The sequence below is a fragment of the Antechinus flavipes genome, chromosome 2 (assembly GCF_016432865.1).
Source record: "Antechinus flavipes isolate AdamAnt ecotype Samford, QLD, Australia chromosome 2, AdamAnt_v2, whole genome shotgun sequence".
In the NCBI taxonomy this organism is placed as follows: Eukaryota; Metazoa; Chordata; class Mammalia; order Dasyuromorphia; family Dasyuridae; genus Antechinus; species Antechinus flavipes.
The window spans coordinates 191,800,605-191,826,282 of NC_067399.1; the positions used below are offsets into that span (position 1 = coordinate 191,800,605).

Genomic DNA, 25,678 nt, shown 5'->3' on the forward strand with positions numbered 1-25,678 from the left:
CCATTCTACCATAGAATTCTATTTCTTATAATTTTCCTTCCTGCCTTGCCTTTTAGTTATGTTGTTGCTCTTTCCATCCAAAGTTAATATTCCTTAAGCATATGACTCATATCTGGAGTCATTGAGTGCAGATTTTATTATAATGCCAGAGAAACTGAGGCAAGATAGAGATTAAAGAGTTTTTAATATTTTATTTAGAGGGAGAGATTGGGCTGGGGGCAAAACAGAATCCATGTTACACCTAGTGGCTGAATAGGACTAATGTCTCAAAGCATCCATCAACGAGCAAGTAATTCAAGAAATTTTTATAGAGCTCTAGCTATTAGGGGAACAAAACCAGGGGTGGGAGTGAGCACTGGTGAGTGAACATAGATTCGGTTCTGACAGGTTGGAGGTAAAGAAGGATTATAAATTCTGATAAATTGGGAGAACTAGGAGCCACTGAGTCTGAGATAGGAGATATGCCCCCCATCTGCATTTTATGACTCTTTGGAATGCTAAAGTAGCCAGGACTCCCAGCCTTAATTATCTCAGTTCCAATGGTCAGGAAGGGGGGTTGCCATCAGGAAGATTGAGGCAGAAATTTCAACATTTCAGGGAAACTGAAGTAGAACAATCCAAGGAAACTGAGGCCAAACAATTTAGGGAAACTGAGGCAGAACAATTTAGGAGACTGAGACAGAACAATTAAAGGAAACTATGGCATAATATTATCAGCCTTCAGTATTGCTTATAGGGAAGCCATGCCAGCATAGTTTTGTATTTGACATTTAAAAATAACATGTTATTAAATTATGAATATCTTTTCCAAACTTTCCCATATTCATGACATTATTTGGTACTCATAATAATCTTGTGAAGTAGGCAAGGGTACTCTCATTTTATAAATGTGGCTCAGAGAAAGTAGATGACTTATTTAATATCACTCAGCCAGTATATAATATGGTAGAAACAAGACTAAAATCTGAATTCTCTGATTCTTAGTTTACTGTTTTCTTTACCACGCTATAGCTGCTATATGATTGAGAAGCTGTAAAAATCTGTTCCAGTGGAACTCTTTAGTTTACCGTGGGGACTTTCACCTATCTCAACAGAAAAAAATTAGAGCTGAGTTCTTCTAGACCATGACAGTATCTTCTCAAAGAGTTGGATTAGAGCGCTTTTTCTTCTGCCCTGATATTCCTTCCTTCCCCTTCTTCCTTCACTGAAGCCTAAAACTTGCTTAAGGCTCTTTTATTTGGTCAGCTACATCTTACCAAGATAAGCTTGCTTTTAGCCTATGGGCAAAATTGTGATTCTCAGGGCTGCATGAATTCCTTTCTTTGCTCTTTTGTAGCTTAAGAATGTAGGTTATTAATAAATCATCAAAATACAACTCTTGAATCTCCTAAGCCAAGATGAAAATTCTGGATTTTTGGACAGAATACAGCTTCTTCAGTGCTAATAATAATTATGTGCATTCAGCCACTGTCATACCTCCATTATTACCCTCTTTAAGTAATTAAAGACACACAGACCAAATACACACATACACACACATATACATATATTCAGCATTACCTTTATTTAAAACAAGCAAGCTTTAAAATATTATCAGTCTAATTGTGAAAATACAAATAGAAGAATTATACATGTTTAACATATAGTGGATTATTTGTAGTCTAAGGGAGAGGTTGAGGGGGAAAAGGGAGAAATAATTTAGAACACCAGGTTGTGCAAGAGTAAATGTTGAAAATCATCTTTACATATGTTTTGAAAATAAAAAGTTTTAATTAAAAAAAGATGCTATTGATCAATAATCATTTAAATGTCTACTATTTACCAGGCCCTATGCCAAGTGCTAAGGATCTTAACAAAATGAATGAATGAAACAATCACTACTCAGAAAGAGTTTATATTCTAATTTGGGATATAACAAGAATATATGTATATTGCAGATGCTTGCACAGACACAAAATAAATATAAAGTACTTTGCAAAATAATTTGGAAAGCAGGCAGTGAATTTGGAGCTGTTGAGAAAAGGTTTACTGTGGAAGATGGTTCCTGAGCTGTGTCTTAAAGAGAAAATGTATTGCAAGCAAAGGCATGGAAATGGCTGCTGGAATGAAGCAGAAAGAATAGTTTGGCTGACAAGTTAGAAAACATTGAAATTAACAAATACATACCTCAAAGTGTTAGGAAGAATAGTAAAATGCCTGTTACCACACATAGCTACAATGAAAAAAAAAATACTGATGGATTTAAAGTCTTTCCTCACTTCTCTGTATATCTTAAAAGGGCCAGCATTTTGGAGGCCCCATCTAACCATAAAGCAGACATTGCCCTGAGGTTAGCCTTCCAAGTTTGTCATGGACACTGCAAGAGGCTCTCAGAGACCTGAACACCATACATATTCCACAGTTTTCTTTGTTTTTTGTTTTTTGTTTTTTTTTTTTTCTTATATAGCCTAGCTCTTATCAGGCTCAGACTTCTTTCTCTTCACTCTCTCTTTCAAGGTAATTCAAAAAACTCCCACTGTTTGAGAAAGTGTCCTCAAACTCAGTGTGGTAGGTCATTGTCTTCCTGCTGAGAATATTAATGCCTTTTTCCTAAGGGAGGATCCCGATCTTTATTCTGACAGCCCATCACCTAGTAGGAGGCCTGTCTAAATGGACTGATATACTGGCAAGGGACAAAAGAAGGTGTGCACACATAGAGTATCCTTGATAAGTACATGTAGACTGGTTCCATCTGTAACTCAAGCAGGAGTGATCCTTAGTCATCCTTATTGTTTCAAGAAATTAATAGGCAAAATTTATGAATGAAACAGTAAACGCACCATAGTATCACTAACTCCTTTTTTTTTTTTTTTAACAAAAGGAGTATTATAAATTATCTGTGACTAAAGTAAATTATGAGGTGGTAAGGGAGGAGTAAAGATTAGAAAAGGGAAGTTAAACCTAAAGAAAAGAAAACTAGGGATTGGTAGTCAATGCTTTGAGATACATAATTTTGGGGAGGTTATAGTTTCACTATTACTTGGCTCTCATCAGACCTCGTATGAAATACTGTGTTTAGTTATTGGTACCATGATTTAAGAAAGACAGTAATAAGGTTGAGGAAGGCAACCAGAATGGTAAATAATCTCAATTCCTTGTCATATGACATCAATTGAAGGACCTAGGTATGTTTGATTTGGAGAAAGATGACACAGGAAGGACTAGAAAACTGTCTTTCAAGGATTTGAAATTTGTCATCTAGACGAATTAGAGTCATTATGTTTGGCATCAATTAAAATTAATTGGAAAAAAATAACAATGACTTCCTAACAATGGGAGCTGTCAGGAAGAAGGATGAACTGCCTCAAAAAGTAATGAATTCTCCCTCTTTGGAGGTTTTTAAGTATAGGCTATATGACCAGTTGTTAGATACGTTGTTGTAGAGGAATTCCTTTAAGTATTGGTTTAATAAGATGCTATTGAGGTCCCTTTCAAAACTCAAATTCTTTGATCTAAAACACTGTCTTCTGTTGCTGTTGCCAGGAATTTGGAATTCAATGGTAGCAAGTCTGGAAATCCAGGCAGCAAGAAATAGGAAACAGTAAAGGAAAAAATGGCAATTCAAGACTGAAAACAGAAAAGAGAAGCATTTATTTCCCTATCCACCTCAAAAAAACCCAAGCATAAATGATGTGGTACAGTCATTGTCAGGAATAATGTGAATTCTAACCAACTCCATTCTGTTCCCATTGACAACTTTATCACATACACAAAGGGAGGCCACATTCTGGGGACTGTTATCTTGTCAACTTGAACAAGGCTTGCTCAATCCAAAGGATCCTATAGATAAAGGACCCTTCCTTTACTGAGTGGGTGCTAGAGATATTCTTGCACTATAAATAACCTTCCCGACAAAAGCACACTCATTATCTAGTATTAACATATTCCAGTTCCTGATGTCCTATCATACAGTTTCTGATGTAGACATATGCAAATTTGTTCTCAATTAGCACCCTCCCTAACTCCTCCCTAATTTTCTAGTCCCTATCCTTACTTCCTCTTTTCCACTTTCTTCTGAGGTGTAAATAGCATCCATTTACTCATAGCACACTATTAGATTATCTTGATCATCCCATTTTTCTCTTTTTTATGACAATAAAGGAATTCCTTCTGGCTATGAGAAGCCTTTGTGAATTTTTTACTTTCTCAATTGTTCTCCCAGAATCTGCTTCATTATAAATGAAAAGATTATGGAAAAACCACTGGATATCAATGCTTAAATCTTATATCAGAATCAATCTGTTCATTTTACATAGGAAAATGAGAAACTTAAAAGAGAATTCATTTGCTCAACATTATATGACTCTTCAGTGGCAAAAACAGATTAGTGATATGATTAAGGGCTTCTTGCTATATTGAATTTCTCCAATTGGTATTTAGCTCTGTGGCTTTGTTTAAATTTTTGTCTACATTCATAATCTGATTACATTACTATTCCTTTCCCATTCTCTTCATTCCATTCCATTGCCTTCTGTCCTTTTCCTTTCTCTTTCCTTCTCTTCCTTTTTCTTCCATTCTGAAATCAGAAGTCAAACCAGTTGAACCATTACCCTTTGTTTTGTTTTGTTTTTTTAGTTGACAACCTTGGAGTCTTTATTAGTTGTTTGGTTGTTGCTAGGTTTTTTTCCACTATAAGACAAAATAATCAAATTTATTTGATTAGACATGTATTAACAAACATTTATTAAGTATTTAGAGACTATTGCTTTGGGCACCTGGGAAAGTATAGAATATAGTGAAGAGATGTTCCCTGCTCTCATGAGTGATAAGACATTTAGAGAAATAGTTATAAGACAGTATAAAATTTTGATTTTGGCTTGTGATTTTATTAGTATAGAGACTTCCTGGTACAGGAATTCTCTCCAATGATGAAGATGTACAATTCCTCTGTAGTTTATACTTTTTGCCTTTGCCAAAATGAGCTTTTATCAATGAGGTTTAATATATATGTATTACTCACACATTTGGTATATATTGGAGGCCACACTTAAAGCCAGTTCTTACATAATGCTGGGAGGTATAAAAATTTTAGCTAAAATACAATCATGTTCTTTTGGGAGCATAAAATCTAATAAAAGGATAAGATACAACCCAGATAACATTAATATGTGATATTGACACAACCTAAGTTTATGACCTAAGTATTACCACTCTCTCTTATTTTTTCTCCCTTCAATAAATCTTAATATGAAAAGAAAAAGCTCAAATTAAGAAGGTCACAACTATGGAGAAAGTACCAAATGTTCTTATTCTCCTAAGTGTTTAAAATCTCCTGGGGCTCCCATCCTTTCAGTCATAAATCTACTCCTTCCTAAGTGTTCAGTAAGAATTTCCAGGGCACTATGATTTACTGTGTGTTCCATAATTTATTCAGACTCAAGTATTTGTGCTTAGATTTGTGACATCATTTGTGGCTGTTTACTGTTAGCTTTAAAGTGCTCGGTGATCTGTACAACTGGTACATAGAAATTCAAAAATAGCATTATTATTTAATGAAAATGATGCTGTGGAACAGTTTGCCATTACTGAAAGATCCAAGGAATTAATATGGGCATGAATTTGATGTGTGTCCCTCTCCACAAGGCCTTCCCATCAGATCTCTGTGCCTACTGTGATCAAAGGTCCAGAATTTGGTTTTCAGAATCAGGATTGTTTTCCTCTCCATCAGAGCCCATGTTAGTTTTGTTTGAATACCATGCCTGTGCATCTTCCTAGAAAGATCTTCATATGCTTGTGAAATGCAGTCCTGGGGGGCCAGATAAGAATTAAAGTTCAGATTATGAACATGATTTTTCTAGATATTAAAAGTTTAGATTCTAGAGTCCTTCTCAAGATTGTTATTATAGTAAACTCAGGATTCTCATGTTGTAAACAAAATGATTCATTTTAGATTTGATTAGAAAATAATACTGCCACTGACAAAACATTTTTGGGGAAAAGAATGCCCAATGTTCTTTGCAGAAGCTCATCTTTCCCATATATAATTACTATAACAGCTACTTACTAATGAGGCACCATGGCTTGATGATCAGAAACTACTCCTAAAGTCAGGAAGACCATAGTTCAATCTTGCCTCTGACATGGGCTAGGATGACTCTGAACAAGTAACTTAAATTTGGAGTCACAGGTAATTTTCTAAGTTGCTGAGATACTGATTGTGGACCTTTTTCCAAAGTTCTGTTGAAGAAAGGCAATTAAGTTGTTTCCATGGGTAAATTCTTCCTAAGAAAGCAGAAATGCATAAGAGTGTAGTTAGAAATGATCTCAGGGCATAGGGAGCAGATGTTATAAGACAAACCCCTCCACACACACACAATTTAGGAGGTAGGAGTGTGTGGGGGTAATCATCAGGCTCATCCATTATTGCCTGGGCTGGATTGTTTCTTAGAAAACATATTGTGGCTTTACCAAGTCTGTTCACTGGTTCGCCATGACATACCCTTTTTAAATAAATAATGTTTGCCTCTTGCTTGACTGATTCTGACTTTTAGATCAGTTTGACTTCTTTGGGGAGACAGAAGAAATGGGTAGAAGAAATGTCATCACTAGATGTTCTATATGCAAATTAAATCACAGGTGTAATCCAAAATAATAATAACAATAATAGCAACTACTCAAGTAATAGAATAACACAACTGAGAGAGAGAGAGAGAACATTCCCACTACACCATTTTGCAGGTGTATATTGCATATATTTTCAGGCTTTTTTATGTATTGATTGGTTATCTGGATTTTTTCCTCTTGTTCTCTTTTTATTTTTAAAAATAGCATTTGATAAATAAATAGGATGTCTATTCTTTATAAATTTGCAACATTCACTTTTGATTTTTTGTGGTTATTTTTATTGTAATAAGATGCATTTTCTTGTCTCTGCTTACTTTACTTTGCATCAGCTTGTGTAAATTTTTCCAAGCTTCTTTTTATTCATTTTTTACGGCACATTAATATTTCTTTATATTATTATGCCATTATTTGTTTATCTATGTCTTAATCAATAAACATCAATTTTGTTTCTAGTTCTTTGCTATCACAAGAAAAAGTGCTGCTATAAATATTTTGGCAGTCAATCAATCCAAAAATATTTTTAAGTGCCTACTATGACTACTATATCCCAGACGTCAAAATAAATGCTAGAAATATTTTTAAAAAGAAAAAAAACTCAGTCCCTCAAGAAGCTTACCATCTTAACATGAAAATAAATATATACAAGGCAAGACATAAAGAAAATAAATAGGATATAATCAAAGGAAGGTAGGCACTAGGAATCAAGAGGCATTGGGAATGACTTCCTGCAAAAGGTGAGGTTTTATTTGGGGTTTAAAGGAAGCCCAAGAACTCTGTAGTCAAAGCAGAGAAGGAAGAAAATTCTAGGCTTAGCAAGACAGCCAGAAAGTAAAGAACAGACAGATAGAATGTCTCATTCATGGAGCAACATAGGATGCCAATGTCACTAGATCAAAAAGTACATATCATAGAGTAAGGTATAAAATTTGGAAAGATAGGAGGGGGGTAGGTTATGAAGAACTTTGAATAACAAATTTTGTATTTTTGACTTGAAGCAATGGGAAGCCACTACAGTTTATTGAGTAGAAAGAGGTGTGGTAATGATAAGTATGGACCTATGCTTTAGATAAATCACTTTAATGACTGAAGAAAAGTTGGATGGAATGAGGAGGGACTTCAAGCAAAGAGATCTGCCAGAAGGCTATTGAAATAATCAGGGCATGAGGTGATGAGGGCTGGTACTAGAGTAGTGGCAGTGTCAGGGCAGAAAAGGGACCTATTTTTAAAAAATTGAAAAGAGTGAAATCATAGGTTTTGGAAACAGCTTGAATATGGGGAAGAGAGGGTAATTGATAGTGAGGATTCCAGAATGATTCCTAAGTTGCAAGCCTGAGTGAGTTGGAGAATGGTGTTACCTTCTACAGTAATAGGGAATTCCATATGGAGACATTCTTTTTATCAATGGCTTCCATGGCATATGAACCTAGTAATGGAATCTCTGGTTCAAAAGGCATGCATATTTTAGTCACTTTATTTGAATTATTCCAAAGTGCATTGCAAAATGATCATAATGATTCATAGCTCCAACAGCAACACATCAGTGTGCCTATCTTCCCATAGCTCCCCTTATTATAGCTACAATTCTCATCTTATCATCTTTACTAATTTTCAGGATTTTAGGTGAAACCTCAATATTATTTTATTTCTTTTATTAGTAACAGGGAGTATTTTATCGTTAAGGTTGTTAATAGTTCATATTTTTTTACCATTTTAATGGAGAATGGCTTTTTATCATTTGGATATATGTGTATTTATGTGTTTATACATATACATAAATACATACACACATAGGTATACATGTATGTGTGTATATATATGTATATAGTTATGGTTATTGATATTATTTTGGTCCTCTTTGAGTGGAAGGACAACAATCATAAATCTCTGATAAATTTTTGGTATCAAGATACATAAATTCTAGCTAGATACAGAGAGATTTGCTTGTATGCTATATATGTATGTATGTATGTATATATTTTACTTTCAGCATAAATTTATTCTATATATTGAGTCAGAGGATAAATAAATGGAAAACTTTCAGAAGTAACTTTACAAATCTACTCCAAGACAACATATTTCTTGATACTCATTGATCTTATTGCAACAAGTAAAATAGAGGATGACCAAAAAAATGTTTTTTAAATGAGTATTTATTAGATACTGATTGCATTCAAGTTACAGTACTAGAATAGTTATTGGGAAAAATATACAGTTTAAATAAAACTTTGTTATCATGAAAATTTCAGTCTTGTAGAAAATATGTTAGAGAACATATTCAATCTCTGGAGAGGGTAAAAGTCCTACAAAAACAGCCTTATTTACTGAGCTGGTAACAGGTGCTGCATAAAGTTTAATCTCCTTAGCCATTCCCTTTGCATCAAATTCATGAATATGGGAACTAGTGGTAGATACAGTTCCAACTATATTAGCTTCACTAGGACAGGTGGTCAACATTGTATTATGATCAGTTACATTGCCAGGCAAAAATTTATCCCTTCCAATTTTACTAACAACAGGACTCATGGCAAAAAGCTTTATGTTCTATCTCTTTTGCAATTAAAAGACTATTTAAATCCAAGACTACATTGACATGGTATATGATTTCATAAGAATGCCTCCAGACATCTTTTTCCCCATTGTTTGCCTCTTCATTTGACTGAATGGATATTTGATTTGAATGGGCATGCTTAGGACCATGAAACAAAAGGGACTATGAAGACTAGTAGACTGCTTACATATGAACATCAAGAATTGAAAGTTGTAATGAGAATTATACCATTCTACTCCTAAAATCAATCAATAAATATTTATTATATGCCTAGTGTGTCCCAGATACAGGGTTACAATATATCTGAGAAGTTAGGAAATCATTGATGAAGCTGTGCTTGTGGACAGTGGCTGGCTACGACAAATGTTAATGCTTAAAATTTAGGAGGGGATGTTAGGGGCTGACTGTGCACCCAGTCTCATGTCCTTTCAGGGGAACTACATAGTCAGCCTCCAACAGGGGAATGGGGAGATTGGGTAGAGGTAAGAAGATATCACATACAATTTAAATGCACCTGTTTAAATAATTCTTAACTATAAAAAATGGAAATGGATATAAATAACACTGACTCTGATTACCTCCCTTTCTTAGAGAAATTTAAGCAATACTAACAAGTTATGTTGGCCAATGAATGATATTTTGTTCAAGAAAAAAAATATTGTAGCTATAGTGAATGCCACTTTAGAATATAAAACCCTATGTAGGAGGATGAAAGATTATATGCAGCATTGCCTCAAAAAAGTATTTTAAAACCACCACCAAAATGTGGTTTGAGGAACTATCCAGCTAAGCCAGGTGATCCTGAGCATTTTCCAGTGAAGCTGGAAAGAAGAAAAGAGACACAAAATGAACATTTTAGAAAAGATATAGTCTCATTAACTATGGTAATAAAACATATTATTGTTTTTGGTTTTGGATGCTACCATTTCAGTAAAATAAGTGAAGAAAGTAAATTTAAGAAGAGGGACAGGACTCAATTCTACTTTTATAACTTTAAACTCCTATAAACTTCACTCTGTTCATCTGAAAAAATAAAGAGGTCAGACTCTATTATTCTCAATTTATTTGAAAAAGGAGGAGATAATAAAAGAATAAAGAAGATCAAATACCAAATATCCACACAAAAATGACTGACAAGACATCAGCCACAATGGATCTATATGTCTATTTGTCATGTCTAGAAAATCTTTATGTGAATAGTTTATGTGCATATTGAGAATATACTGGTTGAGACCAGAAAATACATTCATAGTTATGTGATTGATTTGGGCATAGAGAACAAAAATCCTGGCTATTATTCAATTTTTAAAAATATCTAAACATAAAAAAAAAGACTTCTTCCTGAAACGTTTCAATGTCATAAATATACTTTTTATCCAAAATAAAGTATGCAACACTAAAATATTGTATACAATAGTGTACTGTGGCAGAAATTGCTGTTGGATTTGGAATTAAGAGACCTAGGTCCAAATCTTGTCTACAACACTTGTTAGTTGTTAATACAATAATGGACAATCACTTCTTTGAACTTTTCTTTCCTCATTTGTAAAACAGGAAAAAGTTCATTGTACAAGGGCAGCTAGGTAATGGACAGAGCACTGGATTTGGAATCAGGAAAACCTGAGATCAAATCAATTCCAGACAGTTACTATATGTATGATACTGGACAAGTCATTTAACTCTATTTACCTCAATTTCCTCTTTTATAAAATGAGCTAGAGGAGGGAAATGCCTAACTATTCCAATATCTTTGCTAAGAAAACTCCAGTGTTCGTGGAGAATCCAATATGATTCAAACCACTGAGCAAAAACATAATATACTACGTTTCACTTTTGTGGGGAAAGTATTTTATAAAATTTAAGGCAATATAGAAATAAATTATTATATTGATTTTTCATTGATTATATTTATTTTTAAACAAGACTGAAGTCTTTTTTATTAAGGCAACATTTGACCTTCCTTGGCTTCATTTAAGTTTTTATTTATTATTTTATCCTTGTGCTATAACCTGAAAATGGGATATAGAGTTCTTTGTCATTGTGTGTCATATCAATGAATAAGCACTTATTAAGCATTTACTGTATTTCAGACACTGCTAAGCAGTGGCAACACAAAGAAAAGAAAAAATGAAGCCTTTACTCTCAATTAGCTCATATTCTAATTCAAGAGTTAATATGAAAATAACTAGATTCATAGATCTGTCTAGCACAGTGATTAGCCAAATACAACTAGAACTGATGACCTTTGTCTTCAGGGCTTACCTTGGATTCATTACTCCGGGATTGCTTTTCTTTTCCTCTGAAAGGTACTCCATAACAAGAAGGAAAGAAATTTATTTTTAATTTTTCAAATTTAATTTAAATTTAAGAGCAAATATCCAAAAAAAAGTACTCACTTTTTGAGTTAGGGTTTTCTCAAGCTCCCCTCCTCTAATTGTTCAGGATAAGTAACTAGTACCCAAGTTGAATTTGATCATTTAACATCAATTAACTTTTACAAAGAAATAATATTTCAAAGATATCACAAAAACAAAATGTGTAGACATTCCCCCCAATACTTCCAGATGTACACCACACTACCCTGGTCTCTGGGGAACTTAATTCAGATGATACATAGCAGCAGTCTCCCCCTCCCCAAGTTTATATGCAGATGTAATATCATTGTCAGATGTACCCCTTGACTGAACAATGGGTTAGGTTTCTGCAAATCATTCCCAAAGGTGGTTCATTGCTTTTTGGGGGCCATAGATGCTGCCCTCACTTCAAAATCCTGCCTAGAACCTGACTCTCAGATTCCCATGGTTCCTTATTCTGACTTCTTGAAGCTCTCCAGATTGAAGAATTATTTCACCCAGTGTAGAAAGCTATATTCAGCTAGCTTCCTGCCAAACTAATGAAGGACAGAAAGCTATTAGCTGAAGATGGTCATTTTGAAAACTTCAACAGCCAATCAAAGTGTCATCTTTAATATATTGTTAACCAGCTGGAATCAGTTACAGAAGTCAGCTCAGATTCCATGGTATCTTCATGATACATCATCATGACTTTTCCCTACAGGAGCTCCTCAATGACCTCCATGAGAAGAGATGGCATCTAAGAAATTCTATGCACATATCATCTTATCATTACAGAATAATTATAATTATTTGAGAAGCTAATACACAAATCTCATTGAGGCACTTGCTATTTTACATTTCACCAGCACTGAGAAAAGCCTGAACAACACCAAGTGAACTCCTTTCTTTCTGGTAGTTTTTCTGTCTTTGCATAACTCTAACCCTCTCAGCTGGTCTGCCACTGCCTTTGTTGCTTGCTGCCTGCATGGTTGTTACCTCAACTTTTTGGATAGCCAATATTCTTCTATTTGAGTGTCTAAAGAAAACCAGATGCCTTTCGAAATAGTGTAGTCTTAAAATTTCAACTCAGCATCCAATTAAAAGCAACCTCAAGGCAGATAAGAAGAAAGAGTCTATTTCTAACCTGCTCTGAATGAGAAGGGAAGGACTCCTTCTCTTATGCATCCCCAAGGAATACTACACTCTTTCTCTTGGTTAAAACATTTACTGCCCTTGTTAAATCCCTGGGGTGCATTTGGCTTTTTTATTGTCTATAATCCCAATTCAGAATAGTTCTCTAGGGTCCCTCTGAGGTTTAGCAAGGTTCCTTTCTAGTGCTTTATAACAAAAAGTCCTAGAACAGCCCTGTGGCACAATTGTTATACCACTCTACATTTACAAGCAGAAATCACAATTTCCTCCAAATACAGTTTTGCAAGTTCATCAAACAAATGACATTTTGGACAGCATACCTGGTGTTATTTCATATTTAGTATTTAACTAAATATGAATCTTAACCTTAACCAATTCAAACGAAGAAATTGGAAAATAAAATGGAAATCAAGAAAAGAATGTAGAGAAAATAAAAAGCTGATGAATTGTAATCTGAATCTAGCTTCCAACAAGCAATGAGTTTTCTCCAAAAGGAAATATGATAAGAGATCAGCTAGAAGTCACCCTTTCACCCTCATATGAAAAAACTAAACTTTCCTGAATGAAAATTTCCCATGATTCTTTCAGCTTCTAGGGTAATCCAAAAAGATTTGGGATCAAAATCTCTATGGATGTTTTTCTATAAAAGGCACATTGAAATTTCTCAAGAAGTCTCTATATTTTAGTCATTCCTTTATTCATTCAGATAATTTTTAGATGCATATACTAAAGTAATATTAAATATCCCCCAGTGTCTCTCTGCTGCAATAAAGGTATTCCTAGAAAAGCAAACAGTATAAAATGAAGAAAATAAGTAAGTAAAAGAAACAAGAAAAAAGCAATTCAACATGTTGAAGCTATAATTAGAATAAAAGACCACAGGTCCTGAAATCGGATATACCAGTAATCAAAAGAACTAGGATTGAGACCAAAAATATCATATCCAGCAAAATTTCCATAATATTCAATTTTAAAAAGACTTTTAACAAACCTGCAGATTTTCAGGACTTTCTATTATCCAAACCAGAATTAGCAGAAAATTTAACATATAAGAGCCAATATCCACAATAAATTTTAAGAAACTTAATGTGGACAAATTATTTGTTTTCTATATGGAAATTTATACCACATGTTTTTGATTGACATCAGAGTAGCTCAAAAGAAAGATTTACAAAAAAAAAATGCAGAGGAAAAAAAGACACAAGGTATTAGAGGGAGGAGAAGGGCTCATAGTTCTGAAAACCTACTCACTTTAGGAATGGGTTAAATAGGCAACATTACGTATATACCATGAAAGGTATAGCATCCTTCAAAATCTATAAACAAGTAAGAGGGGAAGGGAAGATGGAGGAGGGATAAAAAGGAGGGAAAGAAAATAAGGGAGGGATCCACAGATAGGGGAAGGTTAAATAATAATAAGGCAAGGTAAGAAGCAGAATTAAATAGAAGACTTAGCAGAGATAGGAAAGAAGAGATATGCATAAACACTATGACATAGATCAGGAATCAAATTTCTTAGGGAAAAAAATGATATGGCTAATAGTCATTGATCTTAGACACAGTCAAGTGTGAAGATTCAATCGCGAGAAATTCATCATATATATATATATACATATTTATTACATATAAAGTCATATTAATATTGTTTTAGATGCATGTTTACCTATAGGTAAATACTTGTATATATGTGTGTGTTTGCATATTTAGATATATTTGCAGGTTGCATGTGCATGTATGTATAAAGATATATACATATGTGTATAGGTCTCTGGATAGATGTGAATTTATGTGTGTGCAAGTGCGTGTGTGTCTGTGTATCTATTAAATATATCTGTGTTTAACAATAGCCTGCTCAAAGGAGGTAGGAGGACTGAAAGAGGAAAAAAGAACAAAGTAAAAATAATGCATAGCAGAGAACAAAAGAACAACTTATAAGGAAATAAAGAAAAGATGGACCCTCATATATATTTGACCTCATATATACATATATATATATATATATAAAGAAATATAATTTCTTTACTATTATATATCCTTTCTTGAATTGGAAATTCATTGTTATATTTTGAATCCTCCCTGACATTTTACTGCATTCATGAAAATATTCTGCTTTGCTTTGTTTTGTCTTATTTTTCTTTTCTTTGTATTTTCTATTAAATTATAAAATATTTTTTAAAAATTTGTCATAGGTGCTTGTTAAATGGAAAGGACACCAATTTTAGAGTTGGAGGATGTGCATATTAATCTTATCTCTTGTTATCAGCACAATATTAGGCAAAATCTCTTAACCTCTCTGGGTCTAAAGTTTCTCTTCTGAAAAATAAAGAAGTTAGATTGGATGGTCTCTAAGTTTCCTTCAAACTCTAACTCTGATCTCTGATTAAAAAACAATAATAATCATTTAAAATCTTCAAATTTTATAACATTTTACTTTCCTCACATAAGTCCTATGAAATAAATTATACAAATCTTGTTCTCACTTAACAGAAGAAGAACTGAAGTTCAGAGAGTTTAAATGATTTGCCCATTTTCTCAGGACTGGGAAGCAGCAGAATTAATTCTTCCAGCTTCCAACTTGAAGTTGACTATTATTTCTAATATACCATACTGCTTTTTAGTCAAAACCTATGCAAGATCTGTACTGGAATAAAAGGACTATTTTAGGGATTCCTAACTTGAGGTCCACACACTCACATTGGGTCATGGGAAGATTTCAATGAATCTGTGAACTTGGATGGGCAAATCAATTACATTTATATTTCTCTAATCTCTAATTGAATTTTAGGAATTTCTTTTTTAAAAGTAAACAAAAAGGCTCAAGTAATTACTAAGTGTAGAACTCACAAAAAGGATTAAGTACTGAGGTCATGGAATAAGCTCTTCCAAATGGAAGAGCTCCTCATTTAGTATTTAAGTTTTTATTAGAATCAGCTCCTTAGAAATGACCATTGGTGTCACACATCTAATGGTGTTATGAAGCGCTTCTGCTCCAACTCACACTCAAACAAGCATATGGTTTTAGGGTTAGCACTGACAGTTGTGGGAATCAGATGAAGGTTCTCAAATGTTATCCCTGACAAACACTATTTGATTTTTCTTCCCTCACAAATCAATTACCAGTTAATATTTATCTAATATTATATAACAATTGATTAGAATCCAATATAATTTTGACCAATTGATATCTCCTTGATATCACTGATAACTAATTAACATCAATTAGCTTTTACAAAGAGATTTTTACTAAGAAGATGTAGCAAGAACTAAAGTACAATATCACCAATGCAAGGCTGTATTGATTTATCAGGTTTAGTATCTGTGGTCATCTATAGACTCTACTATGGTCTCTAGCTGCTAGATCTTGAGTAGTTCCTCCAACTTTTTAAAGTTCAAAAAGTCACCAAGTGGTTCATGCTGTCTCTAATATTTATTCACCTAATTATGAAAGAACAGACACAAAAAGCAAAGAATCCAAATTGACATTTGTTCATGGTCATGTGAATATGTTGACCCACATAGAGTCATCTGCCTGAGGTGCAACCTCTATCCCAGGTCCTACATGACCCTTCCTACTCTTGACTGGGAAACATTGAAGTAAAAAGCAGTCAAGTTCCTCCAATTTTTGTGTGCTTATTCTCTTCTAGACAAGAAACCAATTAAAAGGTGTTTCATCAATACAAAATTAGCTGACAGAAAACAGTCACTAAGTACTTGTGCATACTCTGAAGTGAAGGGAAGAGCCATTGATTATTCCTTATTACACATTTCCAGGTACAGATTCTTCAAGCCTCCTTATGGATGGGTACCAGCAAAACTAGTGTATGCAGAAATGACTGGTCCTCATTGCCTCCAAACACTGTAGCCTTGTATTGCATCATGCTGCTTCTGCCATAACCAGCATAGCTTTCAGGAAACCAGGATCAGAGTAGGATTTAAATGATTAAATTCTTAAGCTCAGTATATAAATTTGAGATATTAGTTCTTCACGAACCCAGCTCAATTACCTGGCAACCTCTCTATGTTAAACACAGTCAAGAAATACGAAAAAAGATTTTAATGAATTGTCATTCTATCAAAAATAGACAAAGTGAGATACATCTTAAAAAGATATCCATCCAAAATCCAGTAAAAATGTATATTTTGGTGTTTAAAAAAGAAGTAAATCTTTATTATTGGAAATTGCCAATTGTATAGGGGGAGAAAAAAAGCATTTATTCCATGAGGAACTATTCCCAGAGAGTTATGGTTTTATCAAACTATCATGTTTCTTGGTTGAACAGGCTTCTAGTCTCATTGGATTTAGAACTGGCAGAGAACCTTAGAAAATCATCTAATCTAATCATTTTACACATAAGGAAACTGAGACCCAAAGGGCAGAGAAAATACCCAAGCTAACACAGCTGGTTTCTGGCAGAGTTGAAGGCAGAACAGCTGTCTTCATCCATATAATGCCCAAACATCGAATAATTTCTCCCAATTCAGTTATTAAATTCAGTCAACCAGACAATAATCCTTGGATTCATGGTGCCAAATAGCCAGGCAGCCTAAATATTTTTTTTCACCAAATAGACTGAATGCTTTAGAATCATATAAGCAGGCTAATTCTCCAGCTACAAATTAAGAAAAAAAAACAAACAAAACTATTTTAAACAAATCAGAGGTTTGTATACATACAAGAAGACCATAACATGCCCTTTCAAAACATATGGTCAATTTAATGATATCTCTACTACACAATAGATTTCTGACTGCCTTTTGGCATGAATAATATTTTCTCTATTTAAAAATGAAATAAATAAATTTGTTCCAAGAGGCAAAAAATTGAGTCTTAGTTGTCTTTTCTTATGTCTTGGCAATGTAATCTGGGAAAAGTTATTTTTCTTCTGTTTTCCTTAATTTTTTCATCTGTAAAATGAATAATAATAATTCAAATTCACTCTAATGTCAGTCTAAACCAGGTGCTGTTAACTAAAAATTCTTTTCAGTTCTTGGATAAGTTTTAATTGGCAGGTACTTCATGTATTCTTGTTGGTTTGGACTTTCTCACAATCCAGAACATTTGTTCTTTCTCTTTTCTGTAACCCATATTTTTGGGATTTCTTTAAAAGTTTATAGCCTCAGGGCCTTGTATCATATTCAAGCATTAGGACAAAGAGGTACCAGCTGGATATCCTGGGATGTGGAAAATTGATTTCAGCGCTGCCAAGAAGAGTACAACTGCTCAAAAGGTCACTAAACATTGCTAGTTACTCTGTCCCACTGGAATTTGAGAAACAAAAACGTTTTTTTAAAAAAGCTAAAGCAATGGACAGTACAGAAATTAGCATTTTTTATCATTGCCCTGAGTTCTGGCCTAAAAGATATGAGTTACATGTTCATGTAGATGCATTGAGATTTTTCTGTAAGAAATTTGCTTTTAAATGCCCCAAAATAATATTTTTTAAATAAATACTTGTATAACATGTTAGATTTGCAAAACACTTTCCCCCTAATATCTCATTTGGTCCTGAGTACTGAATACTTTGGCAGCTGGGTGGTGCAGTGGATAGAGATCAGGGTCTGAAGTCAAGAAGATAGCTCCCTGAGTTCAAATCCAGCATGAGACACTTACTAGTGATGTGACCTTGGGCAAGCAATTTAGCCCTGTTTGCCTCTGCTTCCTCATCTATAAAAGGGGAAAGAAATAGACCACGCCAGTATCTTTGCCAAGAGAATCCTGAATGGTGCCATAAGGAACCAGACATGACTGAACATCAAACAATATGCCACTTCAGTAACCTCTTCTATGAGACCACCCTTGCCATGATCTACTTTATTATTCCATTCATATCTTTCAACCAGCCACTTAGGTTCTGTTGGCATAAACTTTACATTACCCCCACCACCACCCCAATCCATTTCCAGTCCTAAAACCAGAATCAAATCCATATTTCCATCACTACTTTCAATCTATTCAAATTGACAAACCCTTGCCTCTGCTATTTTCAGTAACTTTCAAACCAAAGTATTCTCTCCCCATGAGTGTTGTCTCACTTCACAAGAATTGTAAGTTCTTGGAAACAAAGATTGTCTTTTCTTTCATTCCCCAGGCCTTAGCACAGATTTTGGCAATGATGTTCATTAGATGTTTTCATTTATTTGTTCCTTTATTCACCCAGTTAGAGTACAAATAAATAAAGGAAAGCTCTATGAGGGTTGCTAAGATTTTGGAATGGTATGTATTTTATAGAACACAGGCCTGTTTTCCTTATGATACACATGTTTAATTTGAGTTTTCTGCTATAAACATACATGTGACCACCCTGTGACATATTTTTTATTTGACAAAATGTGCTCAGGTTATCTTGTATTTTGTATATGTGAGAGAGAATGAATTAAAAATAGAATGATGGGCTCATGCAAGTAATAATTGCAGGATAAAATCAACACAATTTACAAATAGTAAAATGGCAATTCCATGACTGATATAGAAAACATTTGTGATTTGCAGATATTTTCTAATTAAATTGTTCAAAGGGCCTGCTTAATAAGGCAGAAAAGTGGAAGAGAAAAGACTCAAGTCTTATCATTTCCAATTAATAGTTAACTATAGGCTCTATTTGATGACAGGAGTTTGTTTTGTCTTTGTATTATTAGTTCCCTACCCAGTGCCTCTCACATAGTAGGCAAAAAATGTTTTTGAGTTAAATAAAATTATAATTCATGTCTCTGGGACTCAGTTTTCTCATATTCTCATATTATTCATATTCTCAATTATTGTCATATACCTAAATTTTCACAGTCAGAATCAAATAAGATGATGAAGGTGAAAGTATCTTATAAACATAAAGGGCCAGACAAATGTGAATTACTACTTATAACTGAGGTAACTCAATATTATTGCTTATTGTTCCCAATTTGAAAAATCTTTAATGAATAAATAAATTAAATGATTAGAGGTGAAGGGTAGTTCTAGAAAGATAGCTTAGATTGCTTCTATACATTGTTCATTGAGTTATAACTTTTTTATTTTAGTTTTCCCAAAATTATATATAAAAACAAATTTCAGCATTCATATTTAAAATTTTCAATTTCAAATTTCTTCTGCTTTTCTCCAGTACCCTCATTGTGAAGGCAAGCAAGCTATTTGATACAGGTTTTATATATATATATATATATATATATATATACACATAAATACACACACAATCAAGCAAAACATATTTATTTCCATATTAGTCATGTTGCAAAAGAAAACAGAGCTTAAAATTTAAAAAAAACAAGAAAAATAAAGTAAAAAAAAAACCCTGCTTTGATGTTTATTCAAACTTCATCAGTTTGTTCTCTGGGAATGGATAGCATTCTTCATCATAAGGTCTTCAGAATTGTTTTAGATCACTGTATTACTGAGAATAGCTAAATCTTTCACAGATGATCATCTTCCATATATTACTGTTACTGTGTACAATTATTTTTCTGGTTCTACTCATTTCACTTTGTATCAGTTCATATAAGTCTATTCAGGTTTTCCTGAAAGCATCTAGCTCATTTTTTCTTATGTATTTTAACATGAACAGTCATTTTAAACATATTTCCATATTAGTCATATTGTAAAATGAAAATTAGAACAAAAGAGGAAAACCACAAGAAAGAGGGGAAAAAAGTGAAAATAGTATATTTCAATCCACATTCAATTTCTATAGTTCTTTCTTTGAATACAGATGGTATTTCCATCTTAAGTCATTGGATATAATTCCCAATTTTCTATATAATGGTTGAATCAGTTTATAACTTCAACAACAATACATTAGCATCTCAGTTGTACCACATTCCCTTCAACATTTGTCATTTTCCTTTTCTATCCTACTACCCAATCTAATAGGCATGAGGTTGTACTACAGAATTGTTTTAATTTGCATTTCTCCAATTTATATTTAGAGCATTTTTTTTCCTATGGCTATAGATATCTTTGATTTCTTCTTCTGAAAACTTAATATTCATTCTTTTATTATTTGTTAATTGAGGAATTAAAATACATTTTAAAAATAAATTTGACTTACTTTTCTATATATTCAAGACATGAGACCTTTATCAGGGAAACTTGCTTCAATTTTTTTCACAATTATTATTGTTAATCACATTTTCTTCCATCTGATTTTTTTCCTGTTCATTCTATTCTCTCTTTCATCCAGTTACTCCTCAAAAGTGTTTTGCTTCAGACTACTGCCTCCCCCAATCCACCCTCTTTTCTGTAAGCATATACCAAGACTGATGAAAGTCCCTGTTCTACTTCAGATCACAAGTTCTGGTATGTCAGTTCTCTTGTTTTCTTGGGACTGCCACCCAGGACTGAGACATGGATGTGAATGGAAGAAAGGAGGGAAGAAAAGAAGGAAACAAGGAAGGAGGATAAGAGAGCAGAGAGAAAGAAGGGAGGAAGAAAGAAAGGGAGAGAGGAAGGGAGGCAGGAACAAAGGAAGAAACGAAGGTTTGATTAGCAATTCTTTTAAAACAAGTTTCTTGATAACTTTTGTTTTTACATTACTTTGATTTCTAGATATTTGTACTATAGGGTTTTTTAGCCATTCCCCAATTAACAACCATCTATTTTATTTCAGTTCTTTACTACTTAAAAAAAGTATTTCTCTAAATATCTTGATAAATAGGGTACTTTTCTTTTGACAAAGCAAGAAAATTTGCTGTTTACAATTTAGGATACAAGGCAGTAAAATATCTTATTCTGAAAATTTGTTACTTGCAAAGAGAAGTGTCAGTTGCACAAATAGAAATATAACAATAAGGTACAAATAGGCTTTTGAATATGAGACACTTCCCACGGGCATTATAATACCTAGAAAACACAGAATATTGGCTTCTCAAGTTGTCAGCCAATGGACTTGGGAGCAGTTTTTAATGTTTCATGGAATAAGAGACACAGATCTTCTAATTTGTTAGTCTGTCATTGATCTCAGCAAAAAAAAAAAAGACAAAGCAAAATCCTAGGGTTGACCTTGTCCAAGAATTAAGATTAAAAAAAAAAAAAGCACTGGGGTTGTATGTGCTGAATACTGCTTACCCTGGGACTACTGAAGTAGAGGTTTATTCTAAAATTCCATTGCATACATCAAGAAAGAGAAAATAAAGTCTCCTCCCCTACTTTGCCGTCATATTTTTTTCCATTTTACCTTTGGGTGTTGACATCTACCAGCAAGATATTTGAGTCAAATGTTATGAACATTTGAAAACTTTCTCAATACAATTCCAAATTGCTTTTGAGAATGTTTGGAAGAAATTCACACCTTCACAAGGCTGTATTTGTGTGCCTGACTTCCCACAGCTCTTCCAACATTGACTATTTTTCTTTTGTCATTTTTGTCAATTTGTTAGATGCAAAGAGAAACCACAGGATTCTTTTAATTTTGCACTTCTATTTATACTTTAATTTATGATCTTTATTTTGTTATACCTTAGACCAGAATGTTCTGCATCAGTTGAATTCTAAGCATTTAATATTACTGAAAAGGCTAATTATTTTTATCTTTCCTCTTTGCTATGCAGGAACCTCAAAAAGAGGGAACTAAATTCTCCAGCTCAACTCTTCTCTTTCTCTAAACTGCCAGAAAGAACAAGTCGAGATATTTCCCGAGCAGCAGAAATCATGGAGATTTCAATTCGATCAGTGAAAGAAAAAGTTTTTTTGCAGCACAAGAAATCTTGGTATCCAACTGGTAAATGTGACTCCTCTTTTTCATCTCTTCCCTCAGTCCCTGCCACCTCCAAACCCCATGACTTTTCAGCAATGAATAGGGTGAAGCTGCAGGGTCACCTTTCAAATAAAAGCTGTGTGGGTTTCATCTGGCAGGGTGTTTCCTTATTTGGCTCCAGGCAAAAATACAGTTCATCCCTGACTATTCAGTCAGTAGAAAATGTCACTTCTTAGAAACTACTTATAAAACAGTCACTATTTTTTTGTTGTTGTTGTTTGGCCAGGGAGAGAACCTTCTGCAATTTCAGTTATACTTTGAGCCAGTGCTTGACAATTTGAATAGCCTATCTGTTAAATCAAAAGCAATCACAAACATGAGGAACAAACAAAATTGCTGGTGTGCCAACTAGCCATTAACATCTCAATATGAAAAAAAAATGTTCAGATCTCATAGATACAATTCACTTTCAGGGAATCAGGTTTTGTGACTTAGAGGGCTGAGAGGTTTAGAGGAAGATTGATTGCATATATGCCTCCCCACAAAGCTCCAGATTTATTAAAAACCTAGATAGAATCATATAGTTTTTCATAGTCATTTGTGAAATCATATGAAAACTAGTTAATTTATAAAACCCTTTAGCCTTTGAGGAACAGGTTGTTGGGAAAGAAAGGGAGAAAATCCCTAAGGGGAAAAAAAATTCCTTGGTTAATAAAGTTAGGGGTAAGTGATTTTTCAAGTTAGCCAAAGCTTAATCTAAAACTTTTTTATTAACCTCATTGAAAATATTTCTTACATGTATTTCATGAATGAATTAATGAAAAAATATTTATTTATATATTTAATCAAACTTTTTTATTACCAGATACTATGCTAGGCTCTGAGGTACAATAACAAAAATAAGAACTACTCAAAGAGTTCTTTTAATAAATAAAACAACACATATAAAAGAATAGTAAGCAGGTGGGACAGTACTCTGTACAGTCATAGGGATTGTGAATGCAATAATACTTTTTTCATCAACAATGCTAATAATAATGCATTTACTATTTTCTAAGTGAGTTGGAAAGTAAGGAGGGAGTATTCCTTTTTACAAATGGTTCAGATAGCAAAATGTTCAATTAAGCTTAGGCTTACCAACAGAAGATAGAATTCCCAGTTAAATATGAAGCATGGTCGAAGGTCAGGTAGATTTAGTGGGTTGAGTAAATTTTCGCTCACTTGCCAATCCGGGCAGATCATTCCTAAAGTTAGGCTCCATAGCTGAGTGGATCAATTAGGAAGGGGAGAAGGAAATTGTCTCTGAAGGTCAAAATAATAATCAATTTTCCTCTCTAAATTAATTAAATCATTGAAAACTTTGATTAAGAGTATTGAAAATTAGGTGATTATTTTATGAGTGGCTTTAAGGAAAAGAAAAGCCTTTTTACTGTGCTAAAGATTTTGGTATGACCTACACTTTTACCATCTCCTTCCTATAGGAAGCCTTTCCTAGTCCCTTACTCAGAGATTTGTTGTTATTCAGTCATTTTTTTTCAGTTGTGTCTGACTCTTCATGACCCCATTTGAGGATATTTTTGGTAAAGATAGTGAAACGATTTGTCTTTTCTTTCTGTAGTTCACTTTACAAATTGAGAAACTCTCAAACAGGGTTAATTGACTTGTCTAGGACCATGCAGCTAGCAAGTATTTAGGGTAGGATTTGAACTCCAAAACATGAATCCTCCTGACTCTAGGTCCAGCATACTATCCACTTCATCACTTAGCTTCTGTAGTCAGAGATTAACTTCCCTTCATTTGACTTCTGCTCACACTTTGTACCTACTTTGAACTTTTATGTGATATTCTAACTTGTACTATAGCTGTTTCAAAACACTGCAAATCTGTTTCTGTTACATTCTTCTGCTAGATTATAAGCTTTAGGAAGGTAAGAAATTTGCCTCATATCTAAACGTTGGATACCCCTGCAGAGTCTACATAACTGTATACATTCAGGACAATTTCATAGTTATTGAGACAAACTGGCACATGGTGCATTTCCTATTTTCATGGTTAATTGTGGAATTGATCAAAGACTCTTCCTCTTGTACTGTAAATTTCTTTTTTGGGAGGCAATTTTACTGCTTGTCTAGTTTCTTGAGGACTGGTTTTACCTTTCTTTTTACCCCCACTGTTTAACACAGTGCCTAGACCATAAAAAGCACTTAAATAAGTGCTTGTTAACTAACAGATTCTTCTTCAGAAAGTAAACACAGATATTAGTGAAGTTTATTTTATCCCAAGCTCACGGCTGCAAGAACTTTATAGAACACTTGGTCATTTCACTTTACAGGCTCATGAAGAGAGTAACTAAACAAACCACCATGAAGATAATTGTAATTTATGATTCAATTCTCTTTGCAGAGGATGAAAAAGCAGAGAAAAAAATTATAACAAATATGACAAGATCTTCTAAAATAAATCAATGTATATTTTCTTATCAGTTCAATGCAAAGGCTGTTGTTGAGGGTGGAATATAGCAATAACCACAAAAAAGTGCTAAAAGATAATTTGCTACTGAGGAATGAAAGAAGTCAGAGGCTCTATGACTACTAAGAATCATCATAACTGTATGTCACAGATAGCTTCTTCAATAAGAGAGTAAAAGTCTCTAAATTCAGTAAACAGCAAGAGATGCCACTAAAATTAACTTGACTTGATCTTAATAGAACAGAAACGACTGCTTACTAACATTCCACAATCAGAATTCTTTGTGCAAGTCAGATCTCAATGATCAATTAAAACCAAGGTCAAAGTCAACACCAAATTAGAAGTCACAAAGTACAATTATAATAATTCCTAACAAACTAATAAAAATAAGTTGTTGATTCTAAAAACTAGGAAAACTAGAAATAAAGACTTCCCCTGGGTATCAGCATTTCCTAGAAAAGTTTAAATCTCCATGATACAGATTCCAAAAGGCTATAAACTGTTACTAGTAAATGTTTGATCCCCATGCTAAATGGAAAAATACTGGAGCTAAGGGCAACACTGATGTAGAATACAAAATCATTTGCAAAATATAGCAAAGGAGGAAGAAGAAAGATAATTTCTTAATATTCATTACAGATGACTAGATATAGAATATTGCTCCACTTGAACTTCCATAGGTACAAATGGATTTCATTTTACCTTGAAAGTCAAATATATCAAAAAATCAACAAAAGTACTTTGTTGTTATTGTGTTCAGACAAATGCCTGCATTACAACCAACAGTTGTGAGAAAGGATAATTCATAAGATAGGATAGTTCAGCTACAGATTGGTATTGAGCCCCTGCTCTTGTTCAAGCAGGAGTTTATTTAAGAAAAAGACTAG

The 25,678-nt window shown here is 33.6% G+C and overlaps 1 protein-coding gene across 1 annotated transcript in view; it reads left to right on the plus strand.

Annotated features, from left to right (window-relative positions):
* TPO (thyroid peroxidase) overlaps nt 1-25,678 on the plus strand; it is a 179,010-nt gene that overhangs the window by 19,974 nt on the left and 133,358 nt on the right. Inside the window, exon 3 of the mRNA XM_051973586.1 lies at nt 22,177-22,346. Coding sequence (XP_051829546.1) covers nt 22,177-22,346 — 170 coding nt within the window. The remainder of the gene's footprint in view (nt 1-22,176; nt 22,347-25,678) is intronic.